The sequence below is a fragment of the Rhinoderma darwinii genome, chromosome 2 (genome assembly GCF_050947455.1).
Source record: "Rhinoderma darwinii isolate aRhiDar2 chromosome 2, aRhiDar2.hap1, whole genome shotgun sequence".
NCBI lineage: Eukaryota > Metazoa > Chordata > Amphibia > Anura > Rhinodermatidae > Rhinoderma > Rhinoderma darwinii.
In genome coordinates this window covers 151,283,882-151,301,430 of record NC_134688.1, presented here as the reverse complement: position 1 = coordinate 151,301,430, position 17,549 = coordinate 151,283,882, and the positions used below count along the sequence as shown (strand labels likewise).

At 41.6% G+C, this 17,549-nt stretch overlaps 1 protein-coding gene across 2 annotated transcripts in view; it reads left to right on the top strand.

Annotated features, from left to right (window-relative positions):
- RBM26 (RNA binding motif protein 26) overlaps positions 1 to 17,549 on the top strand; it is a 77,747-nt gene that overhangs the window by 33,814 nt on the left and 26,384 nt on the right. For both annotated transcript variants that reach the window (XM_075852376.1, XM_075852375.1), the window contains exons 14-16: positions 11,218 to 11,349; positions 12,645 to 12,707; positions 12,939 to 13,061. In XM_075852376.1, the coding sequence (XP_075708491.1) occupies positions 11,218 to 11,349; positions 12,645 to 12,707; positions 12,939 to 13,061 (318 nt within the window). The remainder of the gene's footprint in view (positions 1 to 11,217; positions 11,350 to 12,644; positions 12,708 to 12,938; positions 13,062 to 17,549) is intronic.

Here is a 17,549-nt window from a genome sequence, read left to right as displayed (position 1 = left end):
AGACCTGTGGGTTGAAAATGCTCACTACACTCCTTAATAAATGCCTTGAGGGGTGTAGTTTCTAAAATGGGGTCACTTCTGAGGGGTTTATTTTATTATTTCCCATCTGAGCCTCTGCAATTGTGAAACAATTCTGTGTAAATCGACAAATTAGGCCTCAATTTCGGATGGTATTCTCAATCCTGAGCCCTGTCAAATGTCCAGGCAATAGATTAGGGCCCCTTGTAGGGTGTTTCTAAAACCGGGGGAAACAGCATAATAATTAGAAAGCTGTCTTGTTATGGTGGCACAAGCTGGGCACCACATATTTGCATATCTATGGAAAAAAAATCCAATTTTCACTCTGCAATATCGAGTGCTTGCTAATTTATGCAAAACAACTGAAGGGTTAACATGCTCACTACACCCCTAGGTGAATACCTTGAGGGTTGTAGTTTCCAAAATGGGGTCACTTTTGGGGGGTTTCCACTGTTTTGGTCCCACAGGGGTTTTGCAAATGCTACATAGCAACCAGAAACCAATCCAGCAAAATCTGTACTCTGAAAGCCAAATGGCGCTCCTTCCCTTCTGAGCCCTGCCGTGTGCCCAAACAGTTTATGACCACATATGGGGTATTGCCGTACTACAGAGACGTTTCTTTACAAATGTTGGGGTTCTTTTTTTTTTTCCTTTTATTTGTTGAGAAAATGAAAATTTTTTAGCTAAATCTACGTCGTATTGAAGAAAAGGGATTGTTTTTATTTTCACTGCCCAATTCTAATAAATTCTATGAAACACTTGTGGGGTCAAAATGATCACTAAACCTGTAGATTAATTCATCAAGCGGTGTAGTTTTCTAAATGGAGTCACTTTTTGGGCGTTTTCACGGTTTTGGTCCCTCAGGTGCTTTTTTCTCCTTTTAGTCCTTGTGGAAATGAGAAAAAATTATCTAAACCTACATTTTCTTTGAAAAAATGTAGATTTTAATTTTCATGGCCTACTTCCAATAATTTCTGCAAAAAACCTGCGGGGTCAAAATGCTCACTATACCCCTACATAATTTCCTCAAGGGGTGTAGTTTCCAAAATGGGGTCACTTGTGGGAGGTTTCCACTGTTTTGGTCCCTCAGGGGCTTTGTAAATGTGACATGGCCTCCGAAAACTATTCCTGCTAAATTTGAGCTCCAAAAGCCAAATGGCGCTCCATCCCTTCTAAGCCGTGCCGTGTGTCCAAACAGCCGTTTATGACCACATGTGGGGTATTGTTTTACTCAGGAGAAATTGCTTTACAAATGTTGTACTGCTTTTTCTCCTTTAGTCCTTGTGGAAATGAGAAAAAATTAGCTAAACCTACATTTTCTTTGAAAGAATGTAGATTTCCATTTTCACAACCTAATTCCAATAATTTGTGCAAAAAACCTGCACGATCAAAATGCTCACTATACCCCTAGATAATTTCCTCAAGGGGTGTAGTTTCCCAAATGGGGTCACTTTTGGGGGATTTCCACTGTTTTGGCACCGCAAGAGCCCTTCAAACCTGACATGGTGCCTGAAATATTTTCTAATAAAAAATAGGCCCAAAATCCACTAGGTGCTCCTTTGCTTCTGAGGCCGTTGCTTCAGTCCAATAGCACACTAGGGTCACATGTGGGATATTACCTAAAACTGCAGAATCTGGGCAATAAATATTTTGTTGTGTTTCTCTGGCAAAACTTTGTTACAAAAAAATGGATTAAAAATGAATTTCTGAAACCACAAAAAATTAAATTTGTAAATTTCACCTCTACTTTGGTGTAATTCCTGTGAAACGTCTAAAGGGTTAAGAAACTTTCTAAATGCTGTTTTGATTACTTTGAGGGATGAAGTTTTTAAAATGGGGTGACTTTTTGAAGGGTTCTAATATATAAGGCCCTCAAAGCCCCTTCACAACTGAACTGGCCCCTGTAAAAATAGCCTTTTGAAATTTTCTTGAAAATGTGAGAAATTGCTGCTAAAGTTCTAAGCCTTGTAACGTCCTAGAAAAATAAAATGATGTTAAAAAAAAACACTGTCAATCTAATGTAGACATATGGGGGATGTTAGCGACTTTGTTATGTGGTATAACTGCCTATCTGACAAGCAGATACATTTAAATTGAGAAAAATGCAAAATGTTGCAATTTTTCGCTAAATTTTGGCGTTTTTCACATTTAAATACTGACTGTATGGAGCAAATATTGCCAGTAACATAAAGTCCAATGTGTCATGAGAGAACAGTCTAATAATTGCTTGGATAGGTTAAAGGGAATGTGTCGCAAATTAAAAATTTTTTCTTTAAGTAAGTTACCTATTTCTATTATATTTAAGTTTTTTGCTGTATTTTTTTTTTTTTCTTCCACATGGTGGAAAGTTTTAAAAATAATAATTTGAAGTTTTCATATGTGGGCCACCAGAGGGAGCACTTCCCAGAATTACAGCAAGGTGAATAAAGCAAAGCAACCTGACTCACAGCTGCCGTAAATGTGGGAGGGAATCTCACCCCCCCCCCCCCTCCTACAAGCCAGGAAAGGTGTCTTCAAATTGCCGAGCAGTGTCCGGCTGTGATTTTGGGTGTGATTCTGGAAATGCAGCTTGCAGAAGCTATAGGACACACCAAAAGGCTAAGGGTTTGTTCACACGCTTACTAAACAAAGGGAAAAACCGCTCCTGATTTTCAGCCATTTTTTAATCAAACTCGCGTTTTTGGTCGGCGTTCTTTATGGCTGTTTTTGGAGCTGTTTTTCTATAGAGTCAATGAAAAACTGCTCCAAAAATGCCTCGTCGGAACCGAACGCCGGATTTCCCATTGAAACCAATGGGCAGATGTTTGGAGGCGTTCTGCTTCCGATTTTTCGGGACGTTTATAGCCCGAAAAATGGCTGAAAACTGCGTGTTAACATACCCTTAGAATGATGAAAGTGAAGTGAATGACTTTTCAGTTGACAGGTTCACACGGCGTGTATTTGACACTTTTTTTTTGCGCAATTTACATACCTCTCCTGCTAAATGTCTTTATCCCTCCATCCTGCGGACAGTCTCCTCCAGCGTCACCATAGAATCCTGCTGACAGTCTCCTCCAGCATCACTGTCAGCAGGATTGTATGGTGATGCTGGAGGAGACTGTCAGCAGGATTGTATGGTGATGCTGGAGGAGACTGTCCGCAGGATTGTATGGTGATGCATCCCCACCCAATCTTGCTGACCGTCTCCTCCATCATCATGCAATCTTGCTGACAGTCTCCTCCGCAGTAGATGAGACTGTCACACCACTCTGTGATAGGAATAACCGTCTGCTGCTGACAGTCTCCTCCCCGACCTCCTGCTAACGGATACCTCACCTCCTCACCTGATCACAGTCCGTATACTGTCCACACTGACAATACATCTCACACTCAGCACTGCTACATACACGCACACACTCACACTCGGCTCTACTACACAGACACACATATTCAGCTCTACTACATCTGACAAGCTTAGCTCCGCACACACTTAGAATACATCTAGCAATGGGGGGGGGGGGCCGTCGGGGGTCAAGAGAGCGGGGGTCTGTGAGAGAGGGACAGACAGAGACACATACCTTACCTTCAGTGCAGCTGGTCTTCATGATGGTGCCTGCTATCTCCCTACAAACCAGCTTCTCTGCTGTGACTCTGACCTGCGTCTCCGCAGTACAGAGCCAGATAGCAGAAGCAATGAACGGCTCATGTTCATTGTGCCCTATGCCCTATAGCTGCCGTATTCCATCTCTGTATGTGTCGTTAATCGACACATAGAGATGAAGAAAAAAATGGCAGCCCCCATAGAGAAGTAAAAGTATGAATACATTAAACAGTAGAAAGTGGCAACACAAATAAATAACAATTTTGTTTACATTATATTAACCCCTTCCCGCACCTTGGCGTAACTGTACGTCCACATGAGCAGTAACTTCGCGCACCTGGGCGTACAGTTACGTCCGCGCTTTAACAGTTAACCGCCGCGCGGCGCTACACCGCAGCGGCGGTTAACTGTGCAGGGTGTCAGCCCTGCTCTCCCCGTTGCCGATCAGCGGCCTGTCGCCGCTGAAATCGGCAATTAACCCCTTCGATGCGGTGGTCGATTGCGATCACCACATCAAAGAGGTTTACAGCGGATCGGCAGCCCCCCACATGTATTTGCGGGGGCTGGCGATCCTTATCATGGCAACCAGAGGCCAGACAATGACCTCCGGGTTGCCATGTACGGAAGCCTCGGAGGATCAGCCTCCGGCCGGTCCTCCGATGCTTCCTGTCAGTGTGACAGTTACGTCACAATGACAGTTAGAACACATTACACTACGTGTGTAGTGTAATGTATTCCAGCAGCGATCAGAGCTGCCGTCTAAGTGTCCCCTAGTGGGACAAGTGAAAAAAGTTAAAAAAAAGATAATAAAAATGTTTTGAAAAAGTGTAAAAATCAAAGTTAGAAAGTGACAAACAAAGAATGCTTTTTTTCCTATAATAAGACTTTTATTATAGGAAAAAAATTAACACGTTAAAAAAAGTACACATATTTGGTATCGCCGCGTTCGTAACGACCCCAACTATAAAACTGTAATATTATTTTTCCTGCACGGTGAACACCGCGAAAAAAATAAACGAAAAACAGTGCTCGAATCACAATTTTTTGGTTACCAACCCTCTCAAAATCTACAATAAAAAGTGATCAAAAAGTCGCATGTACGCCAAAATGGTACCAATACAAACTACATCCCGTCCCTTACACCGCTTTTTTGACTGAAAAATAAAAACGTTATGGCTCTCAGAATATGGTGACACAAAAATTTATTTATTTTATAAATAAGTGATTTTATTGCACAAACGCTGCAAAACATAAAAAAATTATATACATATGGTATCGCCGTAATCGTATCGACCCGCAGAATAAAGTATAATGGTCATTTTATAGCCCAGGGTGAACGCCATAAAAAAACAAATAAAAAACATTGTCAGAATTGATGGTTTTTGGTCACCTTGCTTGCCAAAAAATGGAATAAAACGTGATCAAAAAAATTTCTGGTACCCCAAAATGGTACCAATGAAAACTACAGATTGTCCCGCAAAGAATAAACCCTCACACAGCTCCGGTGGAGAAAAAATAAAACAGTTCTGGCTCTCAGAATATGGCGATGCAAAATGTGCAGAGTGTTCCAAAAGCGGATAAGATCGGGCGCCATTTATCAGTGCGACACCGGCCACATATCTGCGGATTATTATTTATTTACTGCATTATTATACCCTCTTATTATACCCTGATGTACCCCGCACAGATTACATATGCCCCCACATTATAAACTCAAACACCAGTAAAACCCCAAACAGAACTACTACCAAGCTACATCTGCGCCCCAAAAGCCAAATAGCGTCCCTCCCTTCTGAGCCCTGCAGCGTGCCTAAACACCAATTTACGTCCATAGATATGGCATCGCCATACCCGGGAGAACCCGGTTAATATTTTGAGGTATTTGTCTTCATTGGCACAAACTGGGCATAACATATAGTGCACTAAAATGGCATATGAGTGGAAAATTGTAATTTTCACTCCGCACCATGCGCTGCGCATTAACCCCTGCGCGCACCACGACATAGCATGTCGTAGTGTGGGGGGTGATGTATGGAGCGTCTCACGTGAAAAATAAAGAATTTAGAACGGCAAAATCGCTGTTTTTTTGGTCACCTTGGCTCTACCTAAAAATGTAATAAAAAGTGCTCAAAAAGTTGTATGTACCAAAAAGTGGCACCAATAAAAACGACCGCTCGTCCCTCAATAAATAAGCCCTCATACCGCTCTATTGACTGAAAAATAAAAAAGTTGTTTCTCTTGGAACGCGGGGAGGAAAAAACTAAGAAGGAAAAGAAAAAAATGGATCACTCCAGAAAGGGTTAATTACTTTCTTATGAAAAACCATTTATGACCACACGTGGGGTATTGCCGTACTCGGGAGAAATTGCTTTACAAATGTTGGGCGGCTTTTTCCCCCTTTATCCTTTGTGAAATTGAAAAAAATGCAACATTTTAGTGGAAGAAATGTTGATATTCATTTTCATGGCCTAATTCTAATAAATTCTGCAAAAGACTTGTGGGGTCTAAATGCCCACTATATCCCTAGATAGATTCTTTAAGTGGTGTAATTTCCACTTTTGGGGGGTTTCCACTGTTTGGCCTCTCAGGGGCTTTGCAAATGCGACATGGCACCCAAAAACCATTTCAGCTAAATTTGAGCTCCAAAAGCCAAATAGCGCTCCTTCTCTTCTAAGCCTTGCTGTCGGTCCAAACAGCAGTTTATTACCACATATGGCATATTTCCGTAATCGGGAGAAATTGTTTCACAAATGTTGGGGTGTTTTTTCTCCTTTATTCCTTGTAAAAATTAAAAATGGCTACCTTTTTTCAGAAAAAAAGTCGATTTTTACCTTTACAGAATAATTCCAATGAATTCAGCAAAACAACCGTGGGGTCAAAATGCTAACTTTACCCCTAGAAAAATTCCTTGAGGGGTGTAGTTTCCAAAATGGGGTCACTTTCCGGGGGTTTCCACTATTTTGTTCCCTCCAGTGCATTTCAAACGCGACACGGCACTGAAAACCATTCCAGCAAAATCAGAATTTCAAAATCCAAATGGTGCTCCTTTCCTTCTGAGTCCTGCTGTGGGTCCAAACAGCAGTTTATTACCACATATGGGGTATTGCTATAATCAGGAGAAATTGCTTTACATATGTTGGGCTGTTTTTTCTCTTTTATACCTTGAAAAAATTAAAAATTTCTAAGTTTTTTCAGAAAAAAAGTAGATTTTCATCTTCACAAACTAATTCAAATAAATTTAGCAAAAAAACTGTGGGTTCAAAATGCTAACTATACCCCTAGATAAATTCCCTGAGGGGTGTAGTTTCCAAAATGAGGTCACTTTTGGGGGTCTTTTTGTATAAAAAAAATGAAATTTGTAACTTTCACCTCTACTTTGCTTTAATTCCTGTGAAACGCCTAAAGGGTTAATACACTTTCTGAATGCTGTTTTGAATACTTTGAGGGGTGCAGTTTTCAAAATGGGGTGATTTATGGGGACTTTCTAATATATAAGACTCTCAAAGCCACTTCAGAACTGAACTTGTCCTTGTAAAAATCGCCTTTTGAAATTTTCTTGAAAATATGAGAAATCGCTGCTAAAGTTCTAAGCCTTGTAACGTCCTAGAAAAATAAAAGAATGTTCAAAAAACGATGCCAAACTAAAGTAGACATATGGGAAATGTAAAGTAGTAAGTATTTTGTGTGGTATTACTATCTGTTTTACAAGCAGATACATTTAAATTCAGAAAAATGCTAATTTTTGCAATTTTTCGCTAAATTTTGGTGTTTTTCACAATTAAATACTGAATCTATCGGGCAAATTTTGCCAGTAACAAAAAGTCCAATGTGTCACGAGAAAACAATCTCAGAATCGCTTGGATAGGTAAAAGCATTCCGGAGTTATTACCACATAAAGTGACACATGTCAGATTTTAAAAATCGGCTTCGTCCTGAAGGCCAAAACAGGCTCAGTCCTGAAGGGGTTAAAAGCAATATAATAAAAAAATATAAAAAATCATGACTGCTTCCCTTTAAAGCATTCCGAAGTTATTTCCATATAAAGTGACACATGTCAGATTTGAAAAATGAGGCTCTGTCAGGAAGGTCAAAAGTGGCTAAAGAGGGAAGGGGTTAAACAGGAAATACACAACAGTGTGTGTATGTTTGTGTGTGTGTGTGTGTATATATATTAAATAGACACATAGATATAAATATATAAAACACTTCCCTTTCCAACCATCAAAAGATACGTCAACGAAACATAATTTTTAATAAATAGACATATGAAAAGGCCAACAATGGACACAACATAGTACAGAGAGCAAACCTAAAACTACCAAAATGCCCTAGTATACCCCTAATATGTTCCTGCCTAGTCAGGGCACCCACCCAGAAAAGAGCGCCACCGACCTCCGTCTTACCCCTTTTAAACGCCCTATTACAGCCTTAGGGCAGATACAGACGGACGTTGCGTTTTTGCGCGCGCAAACAACGCAGCGTTTTGCGCGCGCAAAAACCATTTGACAGCTGCGTGTGTCCGTGTATGATGCGCGGCTGCGTGATTTTCGCGCAGCCGCCATCATAGAGATGAGGCTAGTCGACGCCCTTCACTGTCCAAGGTGCTGAAAGAGCTAACTGATCGGCAGTAACTCTTTCAGCACCCTCGACAGTGAATGCCGAACACAATATACAGCAACCTGTTAAAAAAAAAAGAAAAAGTTCGTACTTACCGAGAACTTTCCGGCCGTTGCCTTGGTGTCGCGTCCTTGGTGACGCGCCTCTCGACATCGGGCCCCACCTCCCTGGATGACGCGGCAGTCAATGTGACCGCTGCAGCCTGTGCTTGGCCTGTGATTGGCTGGAGCTGTCACTTGGACTGAATTGTCATCCCGGGAGGTCAGACTGGAGGAAGAAGCCGGGAGTTATCGGTAAGTCAGAACTTCGTTTTTTTTTTTACAGGTTCATGTTTATTGGGATCGGTAGTCACTGTCCATGGTGCTGAAACAGTTTAACTCTTTCAGTACCCTGGACAGTGACTATCTCCGGACGTCGCGTACCGGACATTTTTTTGCCGGGTTCGGCCAAAACGAGTTCGGCCGAACCCGGTGACGTTCGGTTCGATTGTCCGGGTTCGCTCATCTCAAAGACACTCCATTTGGATGTTTGGAAACAGAAAAGCACGTGGTGCTTTTCTGGTTACATTCATCCTTTTGACAGCTGGTGCGCTGTTTCAGTCGGTTCGCACGGAAGTGCTTCCGTGCGACCTGCGTGGTTTTCACGCACCCATTGACTTCAATGGGTGCGTGATGCGCGAAATACGCGGAGATATTGAACCTGTCGCGCTTTTTGCACAGCTAACAAACGTTGCGCAAAAAGCACGGACTGTCTGTACTGCCCCATAGACTTGTATTGGTCTGTGCGTGAAAACCACGCGACCCGAACGGACCGAATACACGCTCGTGTGAATCCCCCCTTACACCTTCTAATTGGGTATAGAGGAGTATACATATTACTAAGGCTGAATGGCCAAAAAGAAGCTATGACCAGGCAAGCAAGTTACCAATAAGTATCACACAGATGAACTCCATACCAATAAAAAAAAGTCAATAAATCCACTGCAAACATGTCAACACATGCATCGCCTGCTGCCCACACACACACACAACACACAACACACACACACACACACACACACACACACACACACACACACACGTGATGACACTTCTAGATAAATTCTTCGAGGGGTGTAGTTTTCGAAATGGGTAATTTCTTGGGGTTTTCCATTGTTCTGGGGGCTCAGAATCTCTTCAAAGATCAAATGAGGTATTTCTGATCTCCGTACAAATAGGGCAATAAATGTTGAGGTGCTTTCCTTCACTTGCATGCTCTGTGCCTGAAAAATCTGTCCTGTAAATGAATTATTTGTGAAAAAATGAAAAATTTTATTTTTCACACAAGATTCTGCAAAAAAACTATGGGGTTAAAAAAGTAGTCACACCCCTAGATAAAATCCTTGAGGGGTGTAGTTTCCAAAATGGGGTCACTTTTGGGGGGAGTTTCCACTGTTTTGGTCCTTCCAATGCGTTTCAAACATGACATGGCACCAAAAACCATTCCAGCAAAATCCACTAGGTCCTCCTTTGCTTTTGAGGCCGGTGTTTCAGTCAATTACCACACTAGGGCCACATGTGGGATATGTCTAAAACTGCAGAATCTGGGCAATAAATATTGAGCTACGTTTCTCTGGTATAACCTTCTGTGGTACAATTTTTTTTTTTATTACAAATGAAATTTGTGAATTTCACTGCTACTTTGCTTTAATTCCTATGAAATGCCTAAAGAGTTAAACTTTCTAAATGTGGTTTTGAATACTTTGAGGGGTGCAGTTTTTAAAATGGGGTGATTTATGGGGCTTTCTAATAAATAAGGCCCTCATAGCCACTTCAGAACTGAACTGGTCCATTAAAAAATTGGTTTTGGAAATTTTCTTGAAATGTTAAATACTTTTGTGTCAAAGACAAAAGTATAATAGGTATGATACCTTTATTGGCTAACCATAAAAGTTCTATATGCAAGCTTTCAGAGCACAGAGGCCCCTTCTTCAGGCAGTTTACAAATGAATGACTTAGAAAAAAGCACAACATTTAGATGTTACACAAAGACAATTAGTACATGAGGTGATAGATACATCATTAAGATAAGCCGGGCAATAAAACTGAGGTTATAGGGGTGACTCCAGATGCCTTAACTCCTAAGTCATCACCCCTATAACCTCCGTTTTATTGCCCCGGCTTATCTTAATGATGTATCACCTCATGTACTAATTGTCTTTGTGTAACATCTAAATGTTGTGCTTTTTTCTAAGTCATTCATTTGTAAACTGCCTGAAGAAGGGGCCTCTGTGCTCTGAAAGCTTGCATATAGAACTTTTATGGTTAGCCAATAAAGGTATCATACCTATTATACTTTTGTCTTTTTTGACACAAAAGTATTTAACATTTCATATTGTCTCTGGCTAACACGGTACTACACAATTTTTTACTGTACTTCGTGGAAATTTTCTTGAAAATCTGAAATTGCTGCTAAACTTATAAGCCGTGTAACGTCCTAGAAAAATAAAAGTATGTTCAAAAAATGATGTAAGCATAAAGTAGACATATGGGAAATGTTAACTAGTCACTATTTGGTGCGGTATTACTGTCGGTCTTACAAGCTGATTCAAATTTAAAAAAATGTGCACATTTTTGCCCATGTGTTTTTCACAAATACTGAATTTATCGACCACATTTTTCAACTAAGGTAAAGTCCAATGTGTCACGAGAAAACAATCTCAGAATCGCTTGGATAGGTAAAAGAATTCCAAAGTTATAATCCCATAAAGTGACACGTCAGATTTGAAAAAATAGGCTGTGCCACAAGGCCAAAACAGGCTCAGTCCTGAAGGGGTTACCTGACCTTCATGGCTTAAATTCGGCTCTATGGCAAACCATATGTTGGTTTGGTTATACACTTAGGAAAGTAGATGTATCAGGTATTTCTTTCCACGTTATTATCGATCAACGCATCTTGGCTTTCAGTTATTCTTTAACATACAATGAGTTGATATAGTGTCTGTTTCTGCTTTACTTTTTTAGGTTGGACCGCTTAATATTCAGCCTCCAAATCTACCAGTTATCAAACAGTCTGTCAAAGAACGCCTAGGACCAGTTCCTTCAAGTAACATGGAGTCCGCTGAGGCACACAGTGCTAATATGGAAGCATTACAGGTATTTAATACATACAAACATCCATGTTCATTTTGATTCCCAGTTTCTTATAAATCACAGCGCAATGGCTTGTTTGTAGACCATTCCTGTGCTTTCTATTATTTAAAGAGGCTCTGTCACCACATAAGTGGCCTATCTCCTACATAATGGGATTGGCGCTGTAATGTAGGTAACAGCAGTGGTTTTTATTTGGAAAAACTATCTATTTTCACCAAGTTATGAGCAATTTTTAGCTTTATGTTAATAACTTTCTTAATGCCCAGCTGGGCGTGTTTTTTTACTTTTGACCAAGTGGGCGTTGTACAGAGGAGTGTATGACGCTGACCAATCAGTGACCAATCAGCGTCATACACTTCTCTCCATTCATTTACTCTGCACATAGTGATCCTGTGTTGTTCACTATGTGCAGCCACATACACACACCATATTCACAATCCCGACACTTCGGTAATGTTTGTGTGGGACTTACAGCACATCACATCGAGATCACGCTGTGCTGCCATTTACAGCGAGATTACGCTTGCTGTGCTGGAAGTCACACACAATCGTTACCGAAGTGTCGGGATTGTGAATAGACATCCGATCCTGGTTGGACGCGATGTCTATTTACTGTCAAGACGCTTCAGTAATGTTAATGTGAGGTGTATGTGACTGCACATAGTGAACAACGCAGGATCACTATGTGCAGAGTAAATGAATAAGGGGAGAAGTGTATGACGCTGATTGGTCACTGATTGGTCAGCGTCATACACTTCTCTCCACAACACCCACTTGGTCATTAAGAAAGTCATTAGCGAAAAGCTAAAATCGCTCATAACTTGATAAAAATAGATTATGTAGGAGATAGGGCACTTATAATGTGGTGACAGAGCCTCTGTAAACATTGCGAAGATATATATATATATATATATATATATATATATATATATATATATATATATATATAAACGAAAGAAACCCCACAGCACTCTGATGGTTCCAAAAAGTATGTGATTTATTCAGTCAACAGCTGCAACGTTTCTGTCCTGCTATAGGACCTTTTTCAAGCATAGTGACGGAGTGCTGTGGGATTTCTTTAGTTTATGTCTTATAAACCACGGATCTGGATTACCTGCTTGCACCACTTACCGTGTCGGAATCTGTCGCAGAGTGCTGCTTATCTCTACGTACGTGTGTGTGTGTGTGTGTGTGTGTGTGTGTGTACGTACATATATACTTTTTGTTTGTTTTTTAAGTGAAGCTATAGCCTCTCTTGTATAGCACTTACATTAGATTCTCTTATGTTTTCTTCCCAGAAAGTACCAATAAAGGAGAGATTGGGTTATAATTCAAAATACCCTCCTACAGCTACTGAAAAGGTGAGTAACATTTTACAATGATGTGTTTTGAAATGTTTGGGGTAAAACTTACGTACTATATATTAATGTACATCAACCTAAAAGGAATTATTGAGGTATAAATCATAGCGCAGAAGAAATATGCAAAGTTTTTAAATGAATGGTATAGGTCTGTTCACACGTACCTGTGGTGCCTCTTGATTTTCATGATTACGTTACGAGTATTTTATAATGTTCACTTCTTATTTTTAGGTATTGTCAACCTCTACAGGACTTACAAAAACTGTTTACAACCCAGAAGCTTTAAAAGCCATCCAAAAATCTGTAACTTACCCTTCTCCTGTGGACATCACTAATGCACAGAAAAAAAACCAGGTACACGTTATACTGTAGATCCAGAGATATATTCAGTGTCGAATTAGGTGAAAATTGGGTGTTTCTTGGAAGTTAGACTGGGTTCACACTGTGCATTTTGTTTTTTTACATGCAGGTTGTTGTTTTTTTTTTTTTTTGTTAAACCCCAGTTGAGAGACATGAGTATATCTACCAAAACAAATAATCGAATGTTAACTGCTTAGCTACGTGTCGTGTACGTGACAGCCGCCAAGGAGAAGTATGGTGAGCAGGTGTCAGCTGTATGTTACACTTACTTAGATGCCGCAGTCTATAGTGACCACGACATCGTAGCCGTTCGAAAGAAGGGGTTGGCCCCCTCTGACAGCTCATCGGTTCCTCCCCAAAGCAACAGCGAGGTGCCGATGGCGGCCCCCAGGTCTGCCATCCTTGTGCCCCCATTAAGCCCTGCCAATGGCGGTAAAGGAACTGGTAAAACACACAATACACTGCGATATATTAGTATTGCTGTATATTGTGCATGCTATTCCTTAGTCCCCTAGAGGGACTATTAAAGTAAAAGTAACACACCATTAAATAAAAATAAAAAACTTTATGTACTAAAAGAAATTTTACGTTTTTCCATTTATTTTTTTTCTTTAAAGTAATGTAAAAATGTAACATAACTGGTTTTGCAGCATCCATAGAAGTCCAAACTATTCGAACATTATTTAACCCGCATGGTGAACGCTGTAAAAAAGAATAGACTGTGCTATTGTTTACACCAAAAAAACGGAAGCCTTACGGAACGGAGACAAACGGAAACCATTTGCAACGGAAGACATCCATGGTAATGCAAATGGAAGCTGTGGTTTCCGTTTGCTTTTCTGTTGATGGGTTCTTCTGACAGACAGGTCTGATGGAAAACCAGTAGGGCCTTATTGTTGTGCTGCTGATACAATACTACCTGTTCATAAATAGTATTACCATAAAACCCTCAAAAGCAGGTGTCACATATAGTTCCTCTTAAAAGAGTGCCCCCTAAAATGGTGCCACATATATACAAGGCCCTCAAAATAGTTCCATACATAAATCATTATGAGTAAACCCCTTTAATATATATATTGTAGAGCAATAATCGAGGCACTCACCGGAGCTGGCAAAACAATTTCTTTATTACAAAAAGATCTCGGTCAGGATGTGGAATTGCCTACGGCCATTTCACGTGCGTACACGCTTTCTCGAGGCCACTTTAATATATATATATATCACTTATCCAGAGGATGGGTGATAAATGTCTGGTGGGGGTCCAACTTTTGGGGCCCCACGGATCCCGAGAACGGGTGTCCTGAAGTACCCTATGAATGAAACAGAATTTTGCATGCTCGGCCGCCAGAGATAGCCGGGTTCATTGCTTAGCAGCACTAAAGAAAGTGAATGGAGCGGTGGCCAAGTGTGTGCAGTCCTCCTCCATTCACATAGCGCATTCCAGGACCCTCATCCCCTCTGTGGGGACCCTAGCAGTTGGATCTCCACTGATCAGACCGTTATCAACTATCGTGTGGATAGGTGATAAATTATTGCTATGAAAAAAACCTTTTAAGTGCCCCTGAAACTCACCTTTTTCTGTTTCCAGGAGGAGATATGATGTCATAATACTGGCTTGCGTAAAAAAAACAAAAATTTGTTGACGTGGAATGGCAGGTCATGGAACATAAGGCTCCTTTGAACATGCTGCTGCAACTTAGTTTATTCAATTGTATCCAATTTGTATTAGGACAAAGATGCAATTGAGCACAAGCGGGCAATGATACTGATTGTTCCTGGTTCCGCAATACTGCTTCTGTTTCAACAACTTATTTGGCAGAGAATTGGCTTAATTCCACCCCTCTCCATAGGGGTGTAACTATAAGGCTCTGGTACCACACACGTGATAAACCACATACCTAGAAAATGCAGGATTGGGTTATAGGAGGCATCTAACTTAAGACCACCCCTAAATAAATTTAGGCCCCAGGCTCTAGACCTGACACAAAAATAAAAAACTATTTTTTAAATTGTTTACCACTCGCGCAAAACATGACCCTACTTACAATTTTCTTCTTCTGTGGTGTCTGTTAGCAAGAAATTATGGCAAAACGCTTTTGATTTGCTGCAATTTACATAGAACTGTGTCAGGAAAACAAGCATCTGGGCAAATTGCAGCTAGACTGCAACATGCAAGGGACGGCATTTCTTTTTATTAATTTGCTGCTACCTGCATACAGGGAAGAGTACTTCCTCATGGAAGGTGCAGCCATGTAAAACATATGTTGAAGAGCAGGAGTCTCAAGCATGCGGCCCCCGGAACTGTCATCTGCGGCCCGCGGGACACAGAGCCGCTAGTATCTGGTCTGCTCCGAGACTCTGGAATTCCCAGACATGGCTGTCCACATATGAACAGTGATGTCTGGGTCTTCCCCCGAGCGGAGTCCCGGGCAGAGCGCTAGTATAGGCTCTGCTCCGGGACTCTGTGGAATTTACTGACATCACTGTCCATATATGGACAGTGTGTCAGGGTCTTCCCCAGAGCGGAGTCTCGGGCAGACCGCTAGTATAGGCTCTGCTCCTGGACTCTGTGGAATTCACTGACATCACTGTCCATAGGCTCTGTATAGGCTCTGCTCTGGGACTCTGGGGAAGCCTCTGACATCGCTGTCCATACATCGACAATGATGTCAGGGGCTTCCCCAGAGCAGGAGTCCCAGGAAGAGCCTACTAGCGCTCTGCCCGGGACTCCAGCTCTCGCGTTGCCCCTGACATCTCTGTCCATATAACAGGGAGGGTGTGTACGAATGGGGGGGAATGGCGGCGCCAAATCTAAGATATAGAACTAAGTAATGCAGCCACTGCACTGGCGGGTGCACTTATGACTTCTTATGAAAGGCTTACAAATTTGTTATATAGATTTAAATCCTCGTGTACCACTTAGGACGGTGGCTGTGGCTTGGAGGGCGGCACACGCTCTGAGTGTCCCTACGGTCCCCTCATACTCACCTAGGACTCCGTTATGGAATAATCCTTGGTTGTCTCATCTTGAGTCGATATCCGGAGCAGTGATGTGGTCGGGGGCAGGGGTCAAATTCATGAGTCAGATATTTAATGCAGACTCTGACATTGTCTCCTTTATCTGAACTTAAGGACGGATTCAACATTTCAGGGAAAGCCTTTTTTCATTATCCCCAGCTACGACATGCTTGGTGTGCCCAATTTATCTCTGTCACCTCAGGTGGGTTTCTCTGCGCTGGAGGACCTCCTTGGCGCTCCAGATCTTTCAAAGATCCTCACCCACTTATACACCTTAATGACATCCCTTGGATACAGACCCTTTGATAAGGCATTTGTGCGGTGGAGGGGAGATGTCCCTGACTTGACAGTGGAGGCCTGGAAGGAGGTGGAACTTTCCTTTTTTGATTCGGTTCTAAATGTAAGGGATTTTCTGATACAATCTCGGTTTTTACATGGGATCTACTACACACCAGTCAGACACCAGAGGATGGGAGCATTAACTTTGGATAGTTTTCGCTGCCAGTTGGATGTTGGTACTTATATCCCTTGGGTGTGTCCCAGAATTGCCCCCCTTTGGGCAGAGGTAGTGGAGTTTCTGCATACCCACTTTGAGTTTCCACGACTTCTTAGCCCTCAGATGTGCCTCTTGGGCATTATGAATGAAGTTATACAAAACCATTATAAGATATATATTTTTTTCGCTTTGTTCTTTTCTGTGCCAGAAAGATTGTGATTATGGCTTGGAAGAATAAAGAGGGTCCGAGTTTAATATATTGGAAGTAATTGGTGAATAAATATATACCTATGTATCAAAAACTACACCTCAGCAGAAGATGTCAAGATAAATTCAGTCAAATTTGGTCGAGGTGGCTGGAGAATCTGGAAACTGGTCTTAGGCTATGTTCACACGGGGTATTTTGCCGAGTTTTTTTACGCGGAATCCGCGTCGCAAAACTCGGCAAAAACGGCCCGAGAACGCCTCCCATTGATTTCAATGGGAGGCGTCGGCGTCTTTTTCCCGCGAGCAGTAACACTGCCTCGCGGGAAAAAGAAGCGACATGCCCGATCTTCGGGCGCTTCCGCCTCTGACCTCCCATTGACTTCAATGGGAGGCAGGAGAAAGCGTATTTCTCGCTGTTTTATGCCCGCGTCGCTCAATGGCCACCGGCGAAAAACGGCGCGAAAATCGGCGTGCAGGGAGAGGAATATCTGCCTCAAAGTTCCAAACGGAATTTTGAGGCAGATATTCCTCCCCCAAAATACTCCGTGTGAACATAGCCTAACTGTTACTTGCACGAGTGACGGTGGTATTCTTGGGGGCAGTGGGAACTTTAGAGCACTGGGATAACTGAGTGAATCTGTGTTTTGACGAAGTTAGGCATTAACAGACAGTAATTTTGTATATCCTGTATATGCAATGTATCTGCTGTGGATTGCCATTTTCTTCACTGTATTGATGCCTTTCTGATTGTCTTTTGTTCT